Source organism: Barbus barbus (genome assembly GCF_936440315.1).
Source record: "Barbus barbus genome assembly, chromosome: 1".
Lineage (NCBI taxonomy): Eukaryota > Metazoa > Chordata > Actinopteri > Cypriniformes > Cyprinidae > Barbus > Barbus barbus.
In genome coordinates this window covers 23,909,201-23,935,950 of record NC_136729.1, presented here as the reverse complement: position 1 = coordinate 23,935,950, position 26,750 = coordinate 23,909,201, and the positions used below count along the sequence as shown (strand labels likewise).

Sequence of the window (26,750 nt, the reverse complement as noted above, 5' to 3'; positions counted from 1 at the left end):
ATAAAAATGTACACTCTTGAACTGGTCTACAACTCTTGAGCTATCAGTTTTAATCTGTCTATTGACCGACTCATTTACTGAATCCCTAGCAGCAGCCTAGGGTACTGAATTTTGAACATCTGATTCACTTACTGTGAATCAGTAAGTGAGAATTGGAATATACCGCCAAGGCCGATATATTGGCCGATATTTGCCATTTTCAAATATCGGCATCGGCCGACAAGTTTTTCTGTTTGGCCGATGCATTTGAGGCGGGACTTTATTTTGACGGCGCTGAGAACGGCAGCGCCTGAGCACACAGCGCTCACATTCCCCTCTTGTTCGCTGTCAACGTTAACAGTTCTGTCTAATACGGATAGAAGTCTATCTAATATTCAGATAGAACTGTTAAACAAAGGAATTAAAATGTATACAAAAGAGTATTATAACGATTGATTTTATTAGTAATAGAAAGGCAAACATTATAATACTTTCTCTTGCCGTCAGCATTTAGCAAAAACACATTTAAACAAATCTTTGAATGACTAATGAACATTTAATTTCACAAACCTTGCAAACTTAGTCGAATCCAGCTGTGAGATCTTATAATGTTTGCGTTTGTATCCTGCATGATCGTGTGCACTCATGCATGTGTGCGTAATCACTGTGAATTGAATGCGGACAGGAGGAAAGTTCAGCTTCACTGGAGACACGCAATCCACAAACTTTATAATCGTGATTTAAAATTATGCTGTGCTTTATGCATTTGCCCACTGCCGTATTCATATCATTTTCTCTTTGTGCTGTATGTAAAATGAGTGTTACCTTAACTTTATTAGAAAAAATATGATTCCCAATGCACACAATCTTCCCAGAATACTGAGTGCCCTGTTGGTTACAGTGTTTACTTCCTTTTTAAGTATATTTTTATTAAATATTTCTTTATTTGTGAAAAATACTATAAGTATAAGCATGTTTTTTTTTTTTTACACATTTATTTTTTATTCCATTTTCAAATGATTTCAAATTTCTTAGATATTCATTAAAATAAATAAAATTATATCAGCTTTATAAGATATCGGCATCGGCTGTCAAAAAAACAATATCGGTCGACCACTACTAATAGGTCTCCTTTAACTGAATACACACACACACATACAAGTACGAGTAGACTCAGAGAACATCAGACATTGACACATACATGAGTCAGTATTGTCAAAAGTTCCCATCACATGGATTTTTGTCACTCATCACAGGGTTATATGTAGAGATGACCCAGCTAGCTAGAGTCTGACATGATGACTGAGTCTCCACTGAGTTCTTCCAGCCTGACACAGGGTTGCCATGGTGACACAGAGGAACTTGCTGTTTTACAGCAGAGAGTTCCTGGACATGACCAGAAATATCCCATCATGATCTAAAGCACTCTACGGTTAATGTTTTTACACATGAACATACCACAACCAACTCACTTTCATATGTGCTTAACGTCATCTCTGATGTCACAGAAGCTCTAGATGTAAACTCAATTGAGTATACAACAAATAAAGAAAACAAAAACAAACAAACAATGGGTGGGGTTTCATAACTAACCCTGCCTGAGATTGTTTACAAAGGCATGAAAATATAAACAAACTAAATGACAGAGTAAACAAATACAGAGCAGAGGAAGTATAATAAAAAAATTAAAAAAAAGTACTTTTTTTTTTTTTTTAAGGCTGACGGTGAATTTCTTTAAAGTAATCTCACATACCAAGCAATGCAAACACATACATTCATTTCACAACACACACACACACACACACACACACTTATATACCAGCTCTGGCAGCTGTAGTCTTAATTATTCCTGTGATCTGTCTGAAAAGAAACCAATCTCACAGAAACAGAGCTCTACCAGAGAAAGTTAATAATTCAGTCTGATTGACATCCTCTTCTCACATCTCTGATCATCTTCATGCATCAATTAATAAGCTCGACACACTCATGCACACTAAAGCACACAGCAGGAGCGGTCTCATCAGAGGGAACACATGCAGAGCTGAGAAGGCGAGAGATAATGGAGGTGATAAAAATGTTGTCATGCTGAAAGAGCTTCTGTCAAACCTTATAGAGCTGACATTAATGTGTATCATTTTAGCTGAGCAAATCCTCCCATTCTGCAACACTTGATGACATAACTAATCACTCTGTGATCTCTTTATGTTCTGCATCATTATTAACTTATGACTGTATATTCTGCATATGTAGGCGATGATGGGATGAGTTTGCATATCCTACCATCTTCCTCCACCTCTTTCTTTCTCACTCTTTTATCAGTCCATCATGTTTTGTTTGCTCTTTGAAACCATTCGATGGATAGAAACCAGATTAAAAATAGATGGTGACTAATCAGCAGAAGAACCAGGATAGAGTCCCACCACTGATTTCTGAGGGTTTGAGAGAGTCACAGACACACACACAAACACACTCATGTTTACCTAGCAAACATGCTCTATTGAAAACATACATACTACTGTTGGGCCGAAGGCAGGGAAACACCCTGGATGGATGGCCAGTCTAACACAGTCTCCTAACCAGATGTGATGTGACAAGCAATTTGTCTGTTCACACCAGACATCAACCAGACCAAAATCAATCACACATCCAAGCCAATTAAAAGAGGGCATGGGCAGACTCTTTCTGCAAACACACTGCTATCTCACACTCTCAACAAAATGTAAGTAAATAATAATAAGTGATATACCAACTTGAAATCAAACACCTATCCCTTAAGTATAGCTTATAGTAAACTTATCCACATACACACTCACACACAATCTTGTCACAATGCTCCTCTTCTCTCAGAACCAGTGAATATGTTTATCACAGTTATAATCGACCTACAGCAGGTTTTGCATAGTAGAGCTACAGCCCAACACTTAATTGAATATTTGAATGATTAAATACACATTAAGCATCACCTCTGTGTTTTGGAGCAAGCGTACAACATAGAGGTCAACTGTAGTGCGATTAACGGGTGTAGATGCAGGACGAAAGCCAAGCTACAATCACAATATCTGGGTCCGTTAGTGCAGCTTCACAAAAACCAGGCTGGTACGATTTCAGTTGGATTAAAGATGAAAAAGGTCTTTACACTCTTATTTATATATATATATATATATATATATATATATATATATATATATATATATATATATATATATATATATATATATATATATATATATATATATATATATATATATATTTTTTTTTTTTTTTTATTAACAAATAAATAATACATTCATTTTAGTCCATTATTTACAAAATAGTTTTTCCACATCATCCCCCCGTTGTCCTTCAAACAATGTGTAATTTTAAGGAAATGAAAAGTGAAAGTGGTGTAACTATAAAGACTATGTGCAATTAAATGTGCAAAGGATTGTTAAAGTAGAAATTAAAATCCCTAGGCTGAAAACGGTACTTCAGAAAAACAAAAGCATATACTAACATGTTATGGGGTACTGGTAGGAGGTAGGAGGAACACACATTCACTCATCTGAATATATCACATTTATGCTCAATAGTCCTTTACTGTTACTGCTCTAAATAATACAATTACTTGTGTTACATGTAGAAATTTAAACTTACATTTAAAGTCAAACAGTATGTTACAAAAACGATCAATTTATTCAGAATTATTACACTCTTTTTTCTGTTGTGTTCTGTCTGTTTGACGTGAATGTCCAAGCCAGAACTCTTTCCATGAGGTACGTGGAGTTTATTGACAAAACAAGCCTTTATGTAAAATGGAAATATTCACGGGACTTTCTAATATTTACAGATAATAGCGCTGAGGAAATACATAACAGGGTAGGCTAAGTTATGTTTTTGTTTAAAGAGCTAAATATGGTGCAGTCTCATTTTTAGGACAATTTCAGTCGTGCATTTTCCCAAAGCGGCATTTTGTCCATAGACTGAAAAAAACAGCGGTGACTGACGGATGTTTTCAGTCCAATTCAGTGTTCGCAGGCACAAATAATCAATAATCAAAGTTGATTTTGTCAATTATTTTAGTTTTATTGATTAGTTGCTACAGCCAGGATACCAAAATTCAGCCCAGCCTATCACAACACAAAGAATCAGTGAGCAAACACACAGTCACAGTCTGGCTAGGTATCATGCACAGTGTTACAGACACAATGTGTTGTTACTGCAAACACACAGCACAAGGCTTAGGTCTGAGATGGAAACATTGAATGGAAACTTGAGCACACGCACTCTCCGCAAGTTCTCATGAATACGCAATCTTTCTCTACATCTACCCATAGACAAAAACAAGTGCACTAGGATGAGCTCATAACACACTCATCAGGTGTGTGTTCGACTCACCTCCTTCCAAACAGCCGTAACCCAGTAAAAGTCCTGCTGCTATGCCGGCGACCCACTGCGACTCTTTCATCCTCAGGCTGTGGGTTGGATAGGAGGTCAGAGTTGGATGAAGAAGCGGACGTGGAGGCCAGAGAGGTTGTGACCTCTTCCCTGTCCTGTGAACCAGCTCCTAGCTCCTGCTCCATCAGGAGCCTTGGGCCGTCAATCAAACAATGGTAACTAATCCCAAACTCACGGAGTCAGAGAGTCCTCATGCTGAGAAAAACTAGAAGAGAAGGGTCGCACCATCCTGCTCTCCGCCTCTCAGAAAGAGAGGGAGGACAACGCGAACAGTGCTCAGTCCTCCAGATCCTTGCAGACTTCCACGTGTGATCCGCTTCCCATTCCGCCTTCAAGACACTTAATCCTATAAGCAAACCCCCACATTCCTCTCCCCCTCCTCTCTTTCTCTCTCTCTCGCTCTCTCTCTCTCTCTCTCTCTCAGGAAGTTCTTACAGTCCCACTCTAAGCAGAGTCATAAAGCAAAGGGAGTTCCTCCAGTCCTCTCTTCATGTCTTACTCTCTCTTAAAGCGCTCATCTTGTTTTCCTCCCACAGTGGCTGCCGCTTGCACTCTCACACGTGTCTATGCAGGCACATACACATACATGCTGCCAGTTGCACTCATAGACATTGCACCACACCAGGAAGTGTCAAACTCAGAAGAGACTGATTTGTAGGACCTCAAATGTAGCTGCCCCTCCAGGTGCCTGATTGTCTTTGATGTTACTTTGCATCTATGCCACAAGCAATTTGTCTTTCTCTCTCTGATAGAAGAAAACGAGATATAACTCTGACAATGGAACAAAGCAGCTCACAGTTTGCTGATCAGATCAGTTGTGCATCTAGTTATGCTCACAAACATTACATACAGACAAATGGTTACTTTGGAAATCTCTATACAGAACTGGTCAAAGATAAAAGGTCTATAACTCAAGTTCAAGTTCAAATTGAGCTTTATTGTCATTCCGCTACATGTGGCGACATGCAGTGGAACGAAATGTCGTGCCTCGCAGGACCACGGTGCTACATAAATACAGACATACAACAAGTAAAAAACACTATAAACCTATACACAACTAACCTACTGACAGATTTTAACTATAAGTATACTATATATACACAAGTATAAGTATTTACCCTATACAAAAAAAATAAAATAAAAGATAAAAGATACAAACTATAGGAATGCTTCACATAAATATTTACCCTATACAAACTAAAAAATAAAAGATAAAAGATACAAACTATACGAATGCTTCACATAAATATTTACCCTATACAAACTAAAAAATAAAAGATAAAAAATACAAACTACACGAATGCTTCACAAATACAGTACATGTGCAAAGAGAAACATTTTGAGTCAAGCAGCTGGTTGGGGAACAGTGCAGGATGATTTGTAGTGCATGAGCATGTAAACACATATATTGCTGAGTCTTTTGCGGGATTGTGTACACGCATCAGTGTGTGTAAAGTGTCTAGTGCGCACAGAGGAGAGTGTGTTACTACAGGTGGTTTGTATAGGCCTACTCACCTGTGTGTAGCACACTTCGAATTGCACAAAAAAAAGTTCCATACAGTTTTTTCTTTGATGTGGTAAGGTTGGGGGGGGGGGGGTGCTTGGGGTGGGGGTCCATGTTTCAGGAGGTAGGGGTTTGCATGGGGTTTCAGAGGGGGACGGGGTGATTTGAGTTCAGGGCTCTCACAGCCTGGGGGAAAAGGCTGTTGAGCAGTCTGGCGGAGCGGGCTCTGATGCTCCAGTACCGTCTTCCTGATGGTAGGAGCTGGAAGAGACTGTGGGAGGGATGGGTGGAGTCCTTCACGACGCTGTTGGTTTTGCTGGAGCATCGTGTAAGGAAAATGTCCAGGATGGAGGGGAGAGGGGCACCGATGATCTTTGCAGCTGTGTTCACTGTCCGCTGGAGGGTCTTGCGGTCAGCAGCACTGCAGTTCCCGTACCAGACAGTGATGCAGCTGGTCAGCACACTCTCAATGGTGCCTCTGTAGAATGTGGTGAGGATGGGTGGAGGGAGACTTGCTCTTTTTAGCCGGCGGAGAAAGTGTAGGCGCTGTTGTGCCTTTTTGGAGACTGACATGGTGTTGGTGGTCCAGGTGAGATCCTCTGTGATGTGCACCCCCAGGAATTTAGTGCTGCTGTCTCTCTCCACAGTCGAGCTGTCGATGGTCAACGGAGTTTCTCCTGAAGTCCATCACAACCTCCTTTGTCTTCTCCACATTGAGGGACAGATTGTTAGTGCCACACCATTCAGCCAGCTGTGCCACTTCCTCTCTGTACTGCGTTTCATCATTGTTGCTGATGAGACCTACCACTGTTGTGTCATCAGCAAACTTGATGATGTGGTTGGAGCTGAACTTGGCAGTGCAGTCGTGGGTCAGCAGTGTGAAGAGCAGCGGGCTGAGCACACAGCCTTGTGGGGCACCTGTGCTCAGTGTGGTAGTGCTCGAGGTGTTGTGGCCGACACGGACTGACTGAGGTCTTCCGGTTAGAAAGTCCAGGATCCAGTTACACAGGGAATTGTTAAGGCCCAGCAGGTTTAGTTTATTTATGAGCTGTTGTGGGATTGTGTTGAATGCCGAGCTGAAGTCAATGAACAGCATTCTAACATAGGAGTCTTTATTTTCTAGGTGGGTAAGAGCCAGGTGGAGGTGATTTATTTGGTACCGGTATGCTTGTTGTGGATTTGAGACATGTGGGGACGACTGCCGGGCTCAGCGAGGTGTTGAAGATATCTGTTAGGACATCTGTCAGCTGTGCAGCACAGTCTCTCAGAACACAGCCAGGTATGTTGTCAGGACCCGCAGCCTTGCGTGGGTTAATCCTAGATAGGGTCTTCCTTACGTCGGCTGGAGACAGACAGAGCGCCCGGTCGTTGGGAGGTGTGGGCAGTTTTTGTGCAGGTGTGTCATTCTGCATTTCAAACCGTGAATAAAAGTGGTTGAGTGCATCGGGGAGGGATGTGTCCTCATCACAGGCCTGTGGTGGGGGCTTGTAGTCAGTGATGGTCTGAATGGCTTGCCACAGGCTCCGTGTGTGTCTGCTGTCTGTGAAGTGATTGTTGATTTTTTGAGCATATGACCGTTTTGCATTTTTTGATGCCACAGGACAGATTGGCTCTTGCTGTTTTGAGGGCTGCTTTATCTCCTGATCTGAATGCTTCATCTCTGGTCTTTAGCAGCCCACGAACCTCTGCTGTCATCCATGGCTTCTGATTTGCACGTGTGGTGATGGTCTTGGTGACTGTCACATCATCAGTGCACTTTTCGATGTAAGCAGTCACAGTTTCAGTGTACTCATGCAGGTCTGTGTGGTTGTTGTAGGTGGCTGCCTCTTTAAACATGTTCCAGACTGTGCACTGAAAGCAGTCCTGTAGTGCTCAGGTAGCTTTGTCTGGCCATACTGTGATCTGTTTTTGAACCGGTTTGGAGAGTTTGAGAAGTGGTCTGTATGCTGGGATTAGCATAACAGTGATGTGGTCCGAGTACCCGAGGTGGGGGCGGGGTACAGCCTTGTAAGCGTTCTTTACTGTTGTGTAAACAAAGTCCAGTGTGTTGTTTTCCCTTGTTGCAAAGTTCACATGTTGGTAGAACTTTGGCAAAACTGTCTAAGTTTGCGTGGTTGAAGTCACCGGCTATGATGAAAAAGCTGTCGGGGTTATTTGCTTGTTGTTCGCTGATGGCGCTATACAGTTCACGAAGCGCATCCTTAGCGTTTGCACACAGGGGGATGTAAACCGCGACGATAACTATGGCTGTGAACTCCCGCGGCAGATAGAACGGTCGACACTTCACAAACATAAACTCCACCAGCGATGAACAGTGTTTTGATAATACTGCAGCATTGTTACACCAGTCTTTGTTGATATACACACACAAGCCACCTCCGCGGGTCTTACCAGATAGTGATGAATCTCTATCCGCTCGGTAGCTGGTTAGCCCGTGCTGCTGAATGGCGGAGTCCGGGATGTTGTCGTTTAGCCATGTTTCGGTGAAAACAAACACACAACAATCCCTTGCCTCATGCTGCGTCACTGAGGTCACAGAAATATATGACAAAATGTAAAACAACACACACACAGAACAATACTTCATAAAGCGAGCACACTTCTAACAGGAGAGAAGGTAGGAGGAAGATCTTACAGTAGTCAATAAATGCAGTTTGACATTGAGAAAAGAAAGAAAGAAAAAGGCATGAGGGAAAAAGATGGAAAGAGAGATAGCCTCAGGTTCTCTGCTGTTATTGATTTCTGTCACTTCGTGTGTTCGCAGGCATATGTGTATGTCTCTTAACATGTGTTGAAGGTTTTTATTTTACATATTTTACTATTACATTGAGATTTACTACCAAACCCAAATGCAGTTAGTGCCACAAACTCAAAAAGAAGATACTTAAAATAAATTTTAAAATGTACGTAAAATGTAAAAGAAAAACTTTACTTCAGCAGATCACCAAGGCAACATTTAGTGTAACTTGATATACTAAATCAACTAATACCAAAAACTATACAGACATATTTAAATAAAAAAAAAGAACAAAAACACACAACTCTTTTAAAACGTTCAAATTAAATTAAAAACTACTCCAAAATATGAATAAAAGCTATATTAGTATCTTAGCGATACTAAAATAACACTGTGGACAGAACCAGAAGGGAAGTATTCTCATTTGGTCATATTGTGTGTGTGACTGTATACTATAACATGTCAACAGAATAAGAAAGCCAGCAGAAAGATTCCTCTCCACTACCTACTGTTCACACTCACTACAGACTTCCTGTGAAGGAAGGAAATGATGTCACAAAAATGGGAGTCGTACACAATTACGGTTGGACCACAAACCAGATATTGTTTCCTGCTATTCTTCTCTTAGCAATACGTGTGCTTGTGTAAGAGAGAGCAAGCTACATATAGAAGGGAGAGGGAGAGAGGTGGCGAAAATAGGACAGCTGAAATGATGGGTAGGAAATATAACTGTGTAGGAGTGACAAGTAGGATCCACTGTAACCTGGATTCAGCCTAATCTAACATACCACCAGAAACAGCAGGGAGTAATGTCCACCAGAATTCAATCCATCCATACTCATTTTCACTGTAGCACCTCAGCAGGACACATTCTAGTAAAGCACCTTAATTCAAGTATCAAATTAACCCTTTTCATGGGCTTGAGTCTAAAACAGATTGTAAAGAAATGATGATTTTGTGCATCTGTAGACCAGACTGTAAGACTGGATCTCCCCCTTGTGGTTACATTGAGTAACTGCATGCCTGCAGGGATTTTCACACTGTCGTTACAGTCCTTAAAAACCACTCATTTATTTACTCAAGTAAAGTTTGTGGTATCAGATTCTGCATTAATATATGATATAATATGATATTTACAACCAAGTAAAAGTGACAATGAACTAGGCACAGATTATTGATGCTTCTTAAAATTTCAGACATACTGTTCCCACAAAACATACAAACTTGAACTATTATTAAACTCTGTAATCCCCTTACTCACAAACATAGCAATCTTTCACAACCCCACATTACTATCTTTCTCTTTGTGTGTCCCTCTCTCTCTCTCCACACACACACACACACACACAAGTGATGAGATTCTAAGATAAGAGCTAGTGGTCACAGATGGTTTCCATATGCAGATTTGGTTGTTAACTACATCTGGCATAAATACATTCAAGAACACAGAACAGCCAAACAGTGAAACTAAAATTCAACAAGCCTATAAACACAAGCCAGACACAATATATACAGTACATGCACACCAGAATGTCATATATTTCGAGAACACTGAGATGCAAAAAGTGGCATTCATATTTACTTGCACTTTATTAGCAGCAGAGCATGATATTAGCATTGGCAAGGTCAGGAGTTTGACTCCCTAGGAATGCATAATTGATAAAAATGCAATTCAATGCAATGTAAGTTGCTTTGGATGAAAGCAGAAATGCAATTATTCTTAACCTGTATTTACATAATGGGTTAGAGAATGCTGCTTTCTGCATGCATTCACTGAAATGGCTCATATTTTGTAAACATTTGCTTGTGATGAACAGCACAGCGGATGCATGCAGACACAATATTAGAAGCAAGCTACACACCCTTAACTGACCAAGTTAATAAAATACAAGTGCTGTTCTCTTATACGTCAAAATAAAAGTGACAGATTAGTTTGATAGTTACTATATGAGTGCTAGAACAACATATATACAAGTTCACACGCTAACGCTACAAGACCACACAAAAGCTGAATCAGAAATCGTATCGCTACTTCAAGTAGGTCCTAACATCTGTTTAAAAAAAGTTATGTTCTATAGTATGAACATGAGTAGCATAAAATACATTTTGATATACACTACCAGTCAAGTGTCTTTGAACAGCAAGATTTTTAATGTTTTTAAAGAAGTCTCTTCTGCTCACCAAGCCTGCATTCATTTGATCCAAAATACAGTAAAAACAGTAACTTTTTAAACCTTTTCTTTGAATATATTTTAAAATGTAATTTATTCCTGTTGTGCAAAAGGCTCAAGTGATGTGAACATGGACAGAGCATGTACAGCGAGTGTTCGTTCAGACCACGCCCCTTTTCTGACATGTTGCGACATGCCCTGGCTTGTAGAGAACGGCTGTCAGTTTCAGTTTAGCTAACCTTCGCATAGTGTTCGTGTGCGTCAGTGACCACCAAACACACCTTCACTGTAAAGTGTATGAGAAATAGTGCCTGTGCTTCTGTATTTTAGAAGTATATTTATTAAAACCATTCAACGACTATCCCTGACTTCCGTGTCCTGACTAGACACTCCATATTGTTGACAAATTTCCTTAACCAGTAGATCTCCATTACAATTTATGGTCCTTCGAGCCGGATAGTGTCAATGATATGGCAACCAGTAAAGAAGGACTCAGCCTCCCTGTTTCACCGGTGCGCCCCAAACGCTCAGTGCAACGCCCAAGATATCTGGATGATTTTTTAGTCGAATATCCAGATCAGCATAGCTTAGCGCAGATGCACAGGCACGAAGAGGAGAGGGCACTACGCAGTCCTGCTAGAAGCATATCCACAATGTCACCAATGCATAATGCAAATGAAGCCATTGTTCATCAAGCTTTGGAGACAGCGCGGCAACAGAGTGAAACGGCTAAGAAACAAACAGAGCTTTTGGAGTTTCTCCTGCAGCATCATTCCCCTCGGACCTCAGCTCAGTCGTCAAGGAGGTCATCACGGCATCAGACCCCAGTACGCCAACTCTACCCAGACAGAGGAGGTGAACCACAGCCTTCGCCAGCCCTTGTTCCTCACCACCACAGAACTGAGGATAACCCAAGCGTAGCTGCAGATCTAACCCCTCAGCTAGAACAAATGACACTTCCTCCGTCTCTCAGCCGAGTCACTCAACCCCCTCAGAATACGCTCGTTCTATGCTATGACGTTCAAGCTATCAAGCAGGAATCTGATCATGATCCATCAGCTCACCTTCAGCCCAGCCATCCCAGAGAGTCAACCCAGGGTCTACAGCCATCAGTAGGCTTGTTAAGAAATGCCACATCATATAGCTCACTCTCGTCCTACCCTATATCGGGTAATTGTAAGCCCAATGCAGCTGCACTCGGCAGCCAACACGAGAAAGGTAGGGAACCTCAGTTGGGAAATACACATCTGGTGCCACCTGAGCTTCATACCGCACATCTCTCACATGTGGCTCCTCCCAGATCGCTACATGTAAATCCAGCTTTCGATCAGATGATGCCTCTACCCGTGCACCAGTCAATACATCAACCTCCTTATGTACCCCAACCTTTCTACCAAGGGAACCCAGCCATGCTGGCCCATTATCCATCCGCCGGGTATCAGCATACACCCCCCAATATAGAAGGCCCAACATTTCCTGATTTTACCAAGGAGGATAGAGCTCAATATGTGGAGCTACGTCTTTCCCTTAGCACACTCCTTCATCCTTCTCAGTCCGAGCATTACAAGTATGCCATCTTGCTGAAGCATGTCAAGGTGCCACATGCACATCGCCTAGTGCTAGCTCATGCAGAGTCTAGTATGCCCTACTCTGAAGCTCTGAAAGCACTGGATGAACGCTACGGACGTCCATATCAGTTTGTGCTGAAGGAGATAGAGGACATGGAACGCCTACCCCCCATCCGAGATGATAGGGCTCTTGATGAGTTCTCCATCAGAGTGCAGTCGCTTGTCGGGATGCTGAAAGCTCTCCGAGGTGAAGGCCATGAGGAACTCCACTGCGGCTCCAATGTGAAGCGCCTTCTAAGCAGGCTCCCCAAGCACCAGCAAGAGAGATTTCATCGTCAACAGTTTAGGAAGGACCCGGATAAACTGAAGCTAACGCTCACTGACTTTTCAGAGTGGCTGAAGGCAGAAGTCAGATGCCTGGACATTGAGCCCTCACTTCAAGCTCACAGTGAGAAGGATAAAAGAGAATTTAAGCAGCAGAAGTCCAAGGTTAAGATTACTACGGTTATGCATGGGACAGACAGTTCCAGTAACCATCCATCCGACACGCCCTCTCAAGCAGCTCATTCTATGCGAACCCAAGAGAAGGGTAAGATATACTGCCCTTACTGTGAGGCAGAACACTACCTCAGCCAATGTGAGAGCTTCGCTAAACTTACCAAAGCAGAGATGGTGGATTGGATTAAAGTTAAGAGGAGGTGCTGGAGATGCGGACGGTCTCACCTAGCTTCTGCTTGTGACCTCAAGAAGCCGTGTCGCCTTTGTAAGTCGAAACACCTCTCTGTCCTTCACGAGGTCAACCAGAGGAGTGGGAACGAGCCCACCATCACATCGACAGCAGAAACTCACTACCTGGATCAGCCAAATAGATATAGCCAGGTGCTGTTAAAGATTGTCAGAGTCAATTTGCAATACCAGGATAAAGTGCTTGACACGTATGCAGTGCTGGATGATGGCTCTGAGAGAACCATCCTGCTTTCGTCTGCAGCACGCCACCTAGGAGTACAGGGTCAAGTAGAAGACCTCACACTCCGTACTATCCGCCAAGACATCAAGATACTGTCAGGCTCACGTGTGTCCTTTACGATCACTCCAGCTTCCCAACCAACAAAGAGGTTCTCCATTCAAGGCGCATTCACAGGTGAACACCTAGGCCTCTCTCAGTACAGCTACCCAATTACCCAGCTCCAGAGAAGATATCGTCATCTACGAGGTCTGGCAATCCCACCCATCGATGGAGCTCAGCCAACCCTCCTGATTGGATCAGATAATGCTGATCTGATCGTTCCGATTGAGCCAGTGCATCTTGGTCCCCCTGGTGGTCCTGCAGCAGTCAAGACTAAGCTCTGTTGGACACTCCAAGGTCCAGCGAAATACCTGCAGCAACAGCTTCCCACCACACAGTGCTTGTTCACAGTTTCCTCCCCTTCTGTTGAGCTGTTCAGTCAAGTTGAACGGTTGTGGCAATTAGATACACTGCCTTTCAAAAGTGAGAAGTTGGTGACCAGATCCAGACAGGACAAGTACTCAGTGGACCTATTAGAGGCCGAGACCATCCGTGTAGAAGTAAACGGAGTGCATCGGTACGCTACACCCCTTCTACGAGTCCCAAACATGCCCAAGCTGAAAGTTTCAAAGGAAGTTGTGATGAAGAACCTGCGAAACACAGAGAAGAGGTTAGCACAAAACCCTGCGGACATCTACCTACCAGGAGGAGATCAAGAAACTGGAGATTGCTGGGTACGCCACCAAGATTGACTCCGGCGAGGTGGACTCATCCGAGGAGTCGTGGTTCCTGCCCCACCACATGGTCAGACACAATGGCAAGGAACGGATTGTTTTCAACTGCAGCTTCCAGCTTGGCAGACAAAGTTTGAATAACTACCTCCTTCCTGGTCCAGCCTTAGGAGCCTCACTCCTTGGAGTCCTCCTGCGCTTCAGGGAGCATCGAGTTGCAGTAAGTGGAGACATTAAAGGGATGTTTCACCAGGTCCGCCTGCTGGACAGAGACAAGCCCTTGCTGAGGTTCCTTTGGAGGGATCTAAAAACGGACAAACAAACATCAGTGTACCAGTGGGAGGTTCTGCCGTTCGGGACGACGTGCAGTCCCTGCTGCACGATCTTTGCTCTTCAGAAACACATCAGTGAGTCAAGTCAACCAGGAGAAGATGTCCGCCACAATGTAGAACAGTGCTTCTATGTAGACAACTGCCTGCAGAGTCTACCCACCATAGTAGAAGCCAGTAACCTTGTGACGAAGCTTAGAACCCTTCTAGCTGCAGGTGGTTTCGATATTCGTCAGTGGGCCAGTAACCAGCCAGAGGTGATTCGCAACTTGCCTAATGAGGCCAAGTCTGACAGCAGCGAAAGATGGGTTTCTCAGACACATAGTCGGGGAGCCAAAGTCTCAAAAATGGGTTGAACCTGACATGGTCTGTCATACTTTTTATTTGTGTTTTTTCTGTTAACTTTGACCCTATGAACCAATAATTGGAGGGTCTGCTCTGCCGGAAATATTGCGAAAAAAAATTGTGGCCATTTTAGTGTATGCACCCTTTATTTTTTATTAGAAAAATGTGAAAAAATATTTTTTTCCTCAAATCCTCAGTGGGTTTGGTAGGCTGTTAATAAATGCATTCCAGGTACACCGAACACATGTTCTGACAGCATCCACTGAAAAAATAACTCTTAAAACACATTTCTACATGATTTTGCATTAATTTAATGCCAAAAAATTAGGCGTTTTCTCACTTTTTTCCAATATTTTCATATTTACTTCACTGGCAATCAACTATTCCCCCAAGTTATGACATCAGTCAATATGTCATTCTTTTCACCAAACAATATACTCATTCCACAGAAAAAATCATAAAAATCCAACCAAAATCAATGGATCTGTGATGATTTCACTAATAGTTGATCAGCAGGCTCAGAACCTCAATAGAATTTTAGGCTGCTCTCAAAATTCTGTAAAACATGCTGGATATTTAACATCATGGCACACTTACGCACACACACACATGATCTTAGTAATTTGAATGAGTTTGTCTGGAACAACTAACCAACGGTAACCAATGGTTACCAACGGACTTCGAAGCTGCTCATCATTGTCTGTGGTAAGTGACAGTGACTTCAGTGAATACCGGTAGGTCTGCCCCAGCGTTTTGGGAAAAGAATGGTAATATGGATATTGTAATAGTAATTAACTGAAAGGACCACGCCAGTTTTCAAACAAGTATATTTCTGATGATTCCTCATCCCAAATGTATCCCTGTAGTAGCAGCATTCATTCTCTACTTAGCTAGCTTTAGCCGTTTTAGCTCATTTCTGTGGTTCCTTTAAACAGCCATAACTCCTCACAGGAATGGGGTAGAGAATTACTTTTTTTTTAATGCTCAGAACAGTGTTAATTTCATTGACACTGTAATTTTCGTCATTATTTTCATCAACGACATTTTTTTCTCATTGACGAAACTCACTAAATTGTCCTCATAGTTGTCGTCATTTAAAGCTGTTTTTTATTTAGTTATCGTCCCGTTTTCGTCTGTGAAAACTTTTTATCTCACTGCAGTTAAATCTGTATCTGTATTGCATGTTCAAGCTTTAAAAGTGATTCATAATAACAGGTTAATTAATACATGTTTTCTCTGGGAGTATATAATGGGTTTGGAAATTTTTGAGAAATTCTAAATTAATGCATTACAATTTATCCAAACCCATTAAATTTTACATTTAGTCGACTAAAATCTTATTGTATTTCGTTGACTAAAACTAGACTAAAACTAAAGATTTAGATTTAGATTTTAGATTCAACTTTATTGTCATTGCACATGTAAGGTACAGGGCAACGAAATGCAGTTAGCATCTAACCAGAAGTGCAATAAGCAGAGGTACAGGATATACAGTGGCTACAATATGTTACATATGTACAGAATATACAGATAAGGCAGTAGTATTATGGACATAATTTACAATTTTTAAATACTATCAGTATGATATACAGATGGGTGATATGAACATACTATACAGATGGATTGTACAGTAAATATATGTACACTATGAGCAAAAACTATGAATATAATTACAAATGGATATGAATAAGCTATACATTAAGATATATAAATACTAGTGCAATGAACATTGAAAGTGCATAGAAATAAAAATTTCCAGTGCATAGTACTCAGGGTGTGGATGTTTTTTTGTTTTGTTTGTCATTTAATGATGGGGAGGGGTGAAGAGTTTGTGGTGGTGTGTGAGGGGGGTATCATTGGGCAGAGTTTAGTAGGGAAACAGCTGTAGGGAAAAAGCTGTTCCTGAGTCTGCTTGTCCTTGTTCGGAGGCTCCTGAAGCGCCTCCCAGAGGGCAGTAAGTTAAACAGTCTATGGTCAGGGTGAGAGGAGTCCTTAAGAATGCCGCGAGCTCGACGTAAACAGCGTTTTCTCTGGACGTCCTCAATGGCAGGAAGTGGTGTCCCTGTGATGCGTTGGGCGGTTTTCACCACCCTCTGCAGTGCCTTGCGGTCAGCAACTGTGCAGTTCCCATACCAGACTGTGATGCAGTTGGTCAGGATGCTTTCAATCGCACACCGGTAGAAGTTAACCAGGATGGCCGGAGACAGGTGGTTTTTCTTCAGTGTCCTAAGGAAGAAGAGGCGTTGGTGAGCCTTCTTGATTAGGCTTGATGTGTTGGTGGTCCAGGTCAGGTCCTCCGAGATGTGGGTTCCCAGGAACTTGAAGCTGGAGACACGTTCAACAACCATCCCGTTAATGTGGATGGGGTCATGCGTTCCACTTTTCTTCTTCCTGAAGTCCACAATAAGTTCCTTTGTCTTGCTGGTGTTGAGGAGCAGGCTATTGTCAGCACACCATGCAGCCAGGTGCTGTACCTCCTCCCTGTAGGCAGTCTCATCGTTGTCTCTGATGAGGCCAATCACTGTGGTGTCGTCAGCAAACTTGATGATGGAGTTGGATCCATGCACAGGCCTGCAGTCATGGGTGTAGAGGGAGTAGAGGAATGGGCTCAGCACACAGCCCTGTGGTACGCCGGTGTTGAGTGTGATGGTGGTGGAGCAGGTGTGGCCTGACCTAACATGCTGAGGTCTGTTGGTCAGAAAGTCCATAATCCAGCTGCAGAGGGAGGTGTTAACACCCAAGTCACCAAGTTTAGTGATCAGCTTGGAGGGAATGACGGTGTTGAATGCTGAGCTGAAATCAACAAACAACATCCGTGCATATGTGTTGTTATTATCCAGGTGTGTGAGTACCGAGTGCAGTATTGTGCATACTGCATCCTCAGTGCTCCTATTGCTACGGTAGGCAAATTGGTGTGGGTCCAGTGTGGGTGGGAGGCAGTTCTTGAGGTGTGCCAGGACCAGTCGCTCAAAGCACTTCATTACAATGGGTGTGAGTGCTACGGGGCGGTAGTCATTCAGGCACGTCGGGGAGGAGTGTTTCGGCACTGGCACAATGGATGTGGACTTAAAGCACAGTTGCTTGGGTGAGGGACAGGTTGAAAATGTCTGTGAAGACCCCTGCGAGCTGCTCTGCACATATCCTGAGCACACGTCCAGGAATGCCGTCAGGGCCAGCGGCCTTGCATGCATTGATCCGGCTCAATGCTGTGCAGACATCTGTGGAGGTGAGTTTGAGGGTCTGATGGTCTCCTGAGAGTGTGATCTTGGTGGCTGTCTCCTTGTTGTTATTCTCAAAGCGAGCATAAAAGTCATTTAGCTCATCAAGGAAGGAGACGTCTGTGACCGTTGGAGTGGAGTTGCATGGCTTGTAGTCACTGATGACCTGGATGCCCTGCCACATGCGCCGGGGGTCAGAGTTGGAAAAATGCTCCTCTACCTTTAGCTTGTAGCAGTGCTTGGCCTTCTTGATGCCCCTCTTCAGGTTAGCCCTGGATATGCTGTAGGCCTGAGCGTCATCTGATCTGAAAGCAGTGTTGTGGGCTTTCAGCAGGAGCCGCATTTCCTTGTTCATCCATGGCTTCTGATTAGGGTACGTTGTGATCGGTTTCTCTGTTGTAACACTGTCAATGGAGGTATTGATGTAGTCCAGTACAGAGGTGGTATAGATGTCAATGTCCGTGTGAGAGCCACTGGCAGCCTGAGAAGCAAACATACTCCAGTCCGTGTGTTGAAACTTGTCCTGAAGTACAGACTCTGCTCCCATTGGCCACACTTTGATGGTCTTCACTGATGGCTTCACACGGTTGATGAGGGGTGAATACTTGGGGGTGAGAAACAAAGAAAGGTGATCAGACTGTCCGAGGTGGGGGAGGGGAGTCGCGATGTAAGCTCCAGCGATGTTTGTGTAAACATGATCCAAAGTTTTTTCTCCTCTAGTGTGGCAGGAGACATGCTGATGGAATTTGGGGAGCACTGTCTTTAAGTTGGAGTGATTAAAATCACCCACAACAATAAATGCAGCTTCCGGGTGTACAGTCTGTTGTTTACTAATGGCCGCATGCAGTTCGTTCATAGCAAGCTTGGCATTAGCATCCGGGGGAATATAGGCTGCAGTTATGATGGTGGAAGTGAACTCCCGCGGCAGATAGAAAGGTCTACACTTAACCATGAGAAACTCTAAGTTAGGTGAGCAGTGTTTTCCAACAATGTCAGAGTTCGTACACCAAGCTTTGTTTACATAAATGCACAATCCTCCACCTCTAGTCTTGCCGGAGTCATCTGCCAATTCAGATGACTAAAATATAACTAAAACTAAAATGGCATTTTAGTCAAAAGACTATGACTAAAACTAAATAAAAATTTGTTTTGTCAAAATTAACACTGGATCAGAATCGTATGCTTTACGAGGGGTATGTGTCCTATATGTCCATTTTGCTTCGACCGGAAGTTGAGAAATTGCGAAAATTTCAAATGGACTTGCTAGGTAAAGAAATAGATATGAGAATAAATGCTGCTTCAGGGATACGTTTGGAGTGAGCAATCATTAGAAATACACTTATATGAAGGCTGGTGTTGTCCTTGAAGTGTTTTTCATGTCAGACAGATAGTAAGCCACTAAGGATAACTAAAGGCTGCACTAAACGTTAATACTGAACAATACAAATGTTCTGTAAGATGTAAACACTATATATTATGCATCCTTTTTTTGTATATAGTACTGTACAGTATATAGAGTGAGTGATTTGTCAAAAGCTAGTTCGCTAGTAGTGTCAAACATCTAGATTTCTTTCACCTGAATGCACAATATTTCCCATTTGCAGATTTTGTTCTGATCTTATTGGGTTTGCTGTGGAGGAAAAGTTAGCGAGAAGAGAAGGCAGCAGAGGATTGGAAAGGACAGTAAAGCCGGGCTCACACTGTGCGATTTTTAATAGTCTTTTGTGATTGTTGCTTGTCACACTGTACGAACATGATCCCCATGTCAGACTGTAGGATCTCAGTTGTCTTAATGTCAGACTGTACGACAGTCAAGACGCGACAAAAACGGACGTACTCAAGAAGACTTGTCCGGAGTTTTACGTCATCAATACGTGACCCGCGTTCTCTCGCTATAATGGTAGCTAGCAAACAACAGCAACGTGTAGCTTAGTTTTATTAATTACATGCCTTGATGTTAAAAAAAAAAAAAAACGAAAAAGACGATGTGTGTGGAGCAAGTCATGGCTGGGCAAAAGAGGACTTTATGGACTTCCAGTTCTACAGTGCGAACTTGAGGTAATTTTGTTATTCGAGTTTAAACATCCTGCCCCTTAATAAATAAACTTTAAGTAAACTTTTCTTTGTACATATATTGTTTTTACAAATAACGAAGTTGAAGTTTGAAGTTGTCGCGCTAATTGTGTCATCAAGTTCAGTGCTCCTATTGGTTCTTGGTTTGACGGTCGTCGTAGGAGATGTCACACTGCAGGAAAGTGTCTGAAATCTTCTGACACTGCCAGAATTTAATCGGAGGAAAAAATTTATCGCAACGGCCATTAATCGGCTGTCGGTGAACATGTCAAACCAGCGATCTAGACAACCGATTTTAGCCTAGGATTATAGGAATCTTTTAGGATTTTAGGATTTTCAAAATTTGTCTCAGACGACCAAATCGTGGCCAAAATCGCACAGTATGAGCCGGGCTTAAAGAGGAGTGGAGTGAAGAGGAGAGTGGAGGATTGAACAGAAGAGAAGAGAGGAATGAGTAGAAAAGAGTGAAGAGGACAGTGGTGGACTGAACAAGAGAGAAGAATAGTGAAGGAAAAAAGAGGAGTGAATTGACCAGGAAAGAAGAGTGGACTGGAGTGGAGTGGAGAGGTATGGAGAGGAGTTGATTGAATCGGAGAGAAGAAGAGGGAAGAGGAGAATAGTGGAGAGGAGTAGAAGAGGAGAAGAGTGGAGAGGAGAGGAGAGGAGAGGATTGGAGAGGAGAATAGAGAGTGAAGAGTACAGGAGTGGATTGAACAAGAGAGAAGAGTGGAGAGGAGTGGATGGAATAGGAGAGAATAGGAGCTTATCACGCTCAAAACTGTGGAGATGATTGTGGACTTCAGGAGAAACCCCCCTGCTCTCCCCCCACTCACCATCATGAACAGCACTGTGACTGCAGTGGAGTCATTCAGATTCCTGGGCACCACCATCTCCCAGGGCCTGAAGTGGGATATTCACATTGACTCCATTGTCAGGAAGGCCCAGCAGAGGTTATACTTTCTTCGCCAGCTGAGGAAGTTCAACCTACCACAGGAGCTGCTGAAACAGTTCTACTCTGCCATCATTGAATCCATCCTCTGCGCTTCAATAACTGTCTGGTTCAGCTTAGCTACCAAATCTGACCTCAGAAGACTACGGAGAGTAGTCCGGAATGCTGAGCGAATCATTGGTACAAACCTCCCCACTCTCCAAGAACTGTACTTATCCAGAGTGAGCAAAAAGGCTGGTAAAATCACTCTGGACCCCTCACATCCAGCACACTCCCTCTGTTTTGCCTCCAGCTTGTGCTGTGACGTAATCGTGACGTCGACTCAAAAAGGGTCTATAATGTAGACATTAAAAACCATGTTAAATATCCAGCATGTCTTTCGGAATTTTGAGAGTAGCCTAAAATTCTATTGAGGTTCTGAGCCTGCTGATCAACTATTAGTGAAATCATCACAGATCCATTGATTTTGGTTGGATTTTTATGATTTTTTCTGTGGAATGAGTATATTGTTTGGTGAAAAGAATGACATATTGACTGATGTCATAACTTGGGGGAATAGTTGATTGCCAGTGAAGTAAAGATGAAAATATTGGAAAAAAGTGAGAAAACGGCTAATTTTTTGGCATTAAATTAATGCAAAATCATGTAGAAATGTGTTTTAAGAGTTATTTTTTCAGTGGATATTGTCAGAACATGTGTTCGGTGTACCTGGAATGCATTTATTGACAGCCTACCAAACCCACTGAGGATTTGAGGGAAAAAAATAATTTTTCACATTTTTCTAATAAAAAATAAAGGGTGCATACACTAAAATGGCCACAATTTTTTTTCGCAATATTTCCGGCAGAGCAGACCCTCCAATTATTGGTTCTTAGGGTCAAAGTTAACAGAAAAAACACAAATAAAAAGTATGACAGACCATGTCAGGTTCAACCCATTTTATTGAGCTTTTGAGACTTTGGCTCCCCGACTAACATGGTGAAGCTCAAGAAATGACGCTAGGCCTCAGTTGGCACTTCATGGAGGACACACTCCATTACAGGCATCGCCCGGTTTCCCCAAGCCAGACTACCATGCGAAATAGCTATAAGATACTAGCAAGCCAATATGATCCCCTAGGTCATATCCTGCCTTTCACCACAAGGGCCAAAGTTTTGGTCCAGAGACTGTGGGCCAAAGACCGCGACTGGGATGACCCAAACTTACCGGTCGACCTCCTGCAAGCCTGGACTTTATGGGAAGAAGAGCTCCCTCAGCTCCCAACAGTTAGTCTCTCCCGGAGCTACTTCCCACTAGACGTGGATGTAAGTGCCATCACCCTCGAGCTTCACGTATTCTGTGATGCATCAGAGTCCGCCTACGGGTCAGTTGCTTACCTACGAGGTGAGGATCCACATGGCCAAGTCCATGTAGCCTTTGTGCTGGCACATTCAAGAGTGGCACCGAAGAAACAACAGTCAATGCCACGCCTTGAGCTCTGTGCCGCCCTTACAGGAGCTCAGCTTGCCCAGGGTGTCTACAGAGTTTAACAAGTCAAATTTAAGACTTTTTAAGACCTTTTTAATACCAACTTATATGAAATTTAAGACCACCAAACCTGCGATGAAAATACACACACACACACACACACACACACACACACACACAACACAAATCACAAAATATTAATTGCTGTAACAAATGCTATTTATTATTACAATATACAGTGAGCTTTTCACAGACAATATCCAATAAATCAAAAATACAACAATTTCAGCAGCTGTTTAACTGCGAAGAAGCCACTGTACAACATTAATTACTATTATTAACCAGCTCACAATAACAGGTAGATTTTTGTTCTGGATTGTATTTCTATTCTAAGTCTACTTTGTACATATATTTGACTTACAACAATGTGAATGAACAATTTTGATCAATCCTGTCATTTGACCTGAACGAGTGATGGCTTGTTACCGTCCTCAGCACCCAAATTACCTCAGCTCTTATTGTTGGCGTAGAGCCAAAAACTAAACGTTGGTCAGATGATGGCGTTGTAGGCTGGGGATTCTCAACATCCGTGGTGACATCTTCGCTAATGGGAAGAGTGGAACAGAAACCTTTAATTGAACTCTTCTCGCGGGCTCTCGCATACTCCCGGTGCTTCCCGCTCTGCGTGTGCGATTCCACCGCTTTGATGCCCATTGTACCCAGTTTAAAACGCCTTCGACATACGGCGCAATTTGCCTAGTACACATTATCAGCCACTGGCTTCAACCACCATGAGAATTTGTCATTCTCGAGCCATTTCTCATTGAACTTACATTTACCCATTGCAGCTATTTCAGTTCGACCTGCTACCTTAATTCTCTCTGATGACGCAATAACTACCGCGGGGAAAAAAAAAAAAACTTCCGACTGAAGTTTTTTTTTTTTTTGTGGTAAAGTCACCAAAAATATTTAAGACCTATCGATCTGAATTTAAGGCTTTTTAAGACTTTTTAAGGCCTTTTATATGGAAAATTTTATTTAAGACATTTTAAGACTTTTTAAGGACCCGCGGCCACCCTGCTTGCCCAGATGATCCAGCGAGAGCTCACCCTTAAGTTGAGGGACACAGTGCTGTGGTCTGACTCCACCACAGTACTTGCCTGGATACAGTCAGAGTCCTGCAGATACAAGGTGTTTGTAGGGACTCGTGTATCTGAGATTCAGGAGCTGACGAATCACCAGTCATGGAGGTATGTGGACACACAGAATGACCCCGCGGACGCTATCACCAGAGGGATGACACTATCCAACCTAGCCAAGCCAAACCAATTCAGTCAAGGTCCTGCTTTCCTTCGGCTACCACGTGAGAGTTGGTCAGCCACAACTTCTTTCGTGGAGGTCCCAGATGAGTCAGAGATGAAGAGGTTTACGTTCTGTGGCATTATGTCAGCCATTACTGCTCCAGAGATCCCAGCCGCTGAAGACCACTCTACCTTTGAAGATCTCCTTGAGGCAACGAGTAGGTCACTACATGGGGCGGCCTCCCAGTCAAGCGCCCTCAGTGCAGATGACTACGCAGAAGCAGAACTCAGAATCCTTCAGAGAGCACAATATGATAGCTTACCAGACGAAGTCAAGTGCCTACAAACAGGGAAAGCACTTCCATCCAGCAGTCGGCTCTTGTCACTTGCTCCAGAGTACGATGTCTCTAAGGGCCTTATCCGAATAGGTGGTAGGTTACGCCGTTCTACTGGTCTGGAAGAATATGTCGTACACCCAATTGTGCTAGAACCTAAGCACCATATTACCAAACTTATCATACGACAGTATGACAACAAGTTACTCCATTCTGGATCGGAGAGGATCTTTGCAGAGCTCCGGCGCAAGTTTTGGATCCTCCAAGGCCGAGAAGCTGTACGTCGTCATCAGAGATCCTGCCCGGAGTGCCAGAAATGGAGAGCAAAGCCTGCTATTCCTAAGATGGCAGATCTGCCCCTTTGTCGTCTCCGCCTCCTGAAGCCTCCATTTTATTCAACAGGAGTAGATTGCTTTGGCCCGTTCCAGGTCAAGCGTGGTCGGAGTACGGAAAAGAGATGGGGAATAGTTTTTAAGTGTATGACCACCAGGTGCGTTCACTTAGATGTGCTGCCCAAAATGGATACCGACTCGTTCCTTATGTCACTCAGAAGGTTCGTGGCTAGACGGGGAACACCCTTCGAGCTTCTCTCTGACCGTGGGACCAACTTCCGCGGAGGGGAGCACGAGCTCAAGGCAAGTTTTGAGGCCATGTGTGAAGAGCTGCAGACCAAGTTGGCTAAGCACCAGATCCGTTTCCAGTTCAACCCACCAAATGCACCTCACTTTGGTGGAGCCTGGGAGCGGGAAGTCAGATCTATTAAGGCTGCACTCTATGTTACTCTGGGAGCACAGACAGTGACCGAAGAAGTCTTGCAGACAGTTCTGATTGAGGTAGAGGGAATCCTTAACTCCAAGCCATTGGGATATGTGTCGACAGATGTAGCTGATGTGGATCCCGTAACCCCCAACTACCTCCTCATGGGGCGGCCCGACTCTTCGCTTCCTCAAGTGGTGTACCCTGAGTCTGAGATTCTCAGTCGGAGAAGATGGCGGCACAGTCAGGTGTTAGCTGACCAGTTTTGGACCCATTTCATACGGAACTACTTGCCTTTCTTGCAATCAAGGCAGAAATGGGTAAAGGACACAGAGAACCTCACTGTGGGTACAGTGGTGATGGTAATTGACCAAAGGTTACCTCGTGCATTGTGGCCCGTGGGACGAGTCACGAAGACCATTAGGAGTGTCGATAGTAAAGTGAGGACTGCTGAGGTGCAGGTAGACGAGAGGACCTACACCAGACCAGTGGCCAAGCTCATTGAGCTGCCGGCCATCCCGGAGAATGCCTCGACAACAGCTCCTGTGGATAGTTGAGCCTTTCCAGGAGATAAATCACACCGTGAATTATGGGGCGGCTGTGCAAAAGGCTCAAGTGATGTGAACATGGACAGAGCATGTACAGCGAGTGTTCGTTCAGACCACGCCCCTTTTCTGACATGTTGCGACATGCCCTGGCTTGTAGAGAACGGCTGTCAGTTTCAGTTTCAGTTAAGCTAATCTTCGCATAGTGTTCGTGTGCGTCAGTGACCACCAAACACACCTTCACTGTAAAGTGTATGAGAAATAGTGCCTGTGCATCTGTATTTTAGAAGTATATTTATTAAAACCATTCAACGACTATCCCTGACTTCCGTGTCCTGACTAGACACTCCATATTGTTGACAAATTTCCTTAACCAGTAGATCTCCATTACACCTGTGATTTCAAAGCTGAATTTTTAGCATCATTACTCAGTCACATGATCCTTCAAATCATTCTAATATTATGATTTGCAGCAACAACAAAAAAAAACATTTATTATTATTATTATTATTATTATTATTATGTTGAAAACAGCAGAGTAGATTTTTTTCACAAATCAAACTGTCTGTCGATTATTTCACTGATTAATCAGCAGACATTGACTGATTATTCAGCTTTTGCAATTAGTTACAATGTTGAGTTATGCATATTCTAACAAATATATAAAAGGTATTCACTTCAGCTTTTGAAAGTCATATGTAATTACAATTAATTTATGCAAATATATATATTTGGCACACAAAATAGATGACCGACAGAGAAACACTCTCATTCACCATGTAATTAGTTATATGAAAAAGTAACTGAATGACATCATTCTGCCTAGCATCTCCTTTTGAAAGTCATATGGATAAGAAACCAAATAAAGCTAAGTGATAAGATGTTTTATTTTTGGATAAAATATTTTATTCACAAAATAATCTCTCCTAAAATACCTTATAGGGTTATGATAATCTAAACGGTCCTGAGCTAGATCAAACTTTGATCTTTGTAAACTAAACTAAACTATCACTTTAATGAAATAATATTTTTTTCCCACTAATAAAAATATTTTATTACTAGCTCGCTCCAAACCGGAGAGTTTCTTTATAACAGTCTTAATTTCAGATTTTCTATTGCATAAAGTACTATATAACATGTACATACCGAGTTGTCTATTCTGTATATTGTGTTTGTGCTATTTTGCACATTGTCCATTTTTTTATTATCTGTGTCTGGTCCTGTCGCTGTCATTCTGTCGCAATGTGGAGCTACTGGTCACTAAAACAAATTCCTCGTATGTGCAAACATACCTGGCAATAA

General features: G+C 42.8%; 1 protein-coding gene across 6 annotated transcripts in view; it reads right to left on the bottom strand.

Annotated features, from left to right (window-relative positions):
* LOC306846292 (diacylglycerol kinase zeta-like) overlaps positions 1-26,750 on the bottom strand; it is a 131,699-nt gene that overhangs the window by 68,825 nt on the left and 36,124 nt on the right. Inside the window, exon 1 of one of the 6 annotated variants that reach the window (XM_079379559.1) lies at positions 4,354-5,069. The exons of 3 other annotated variants lie outside the window; for them this stretch is intronic. In XM_079379559.1, coding sequence (XP_079235685.1) covers positions 4,354-4,538 — 185 coding nt within the window. In that variant the 5' untranslated portion in view covers positions 4,539-5,069. Of the gene's footprint in view, positions 1-4,353; positions 5,070-26,750 lie in introns of those variants that run through there. 2 more of the 6 variants (XM_079379562.1, XM_079379560.1) reach the window with 2 other exon arrangements.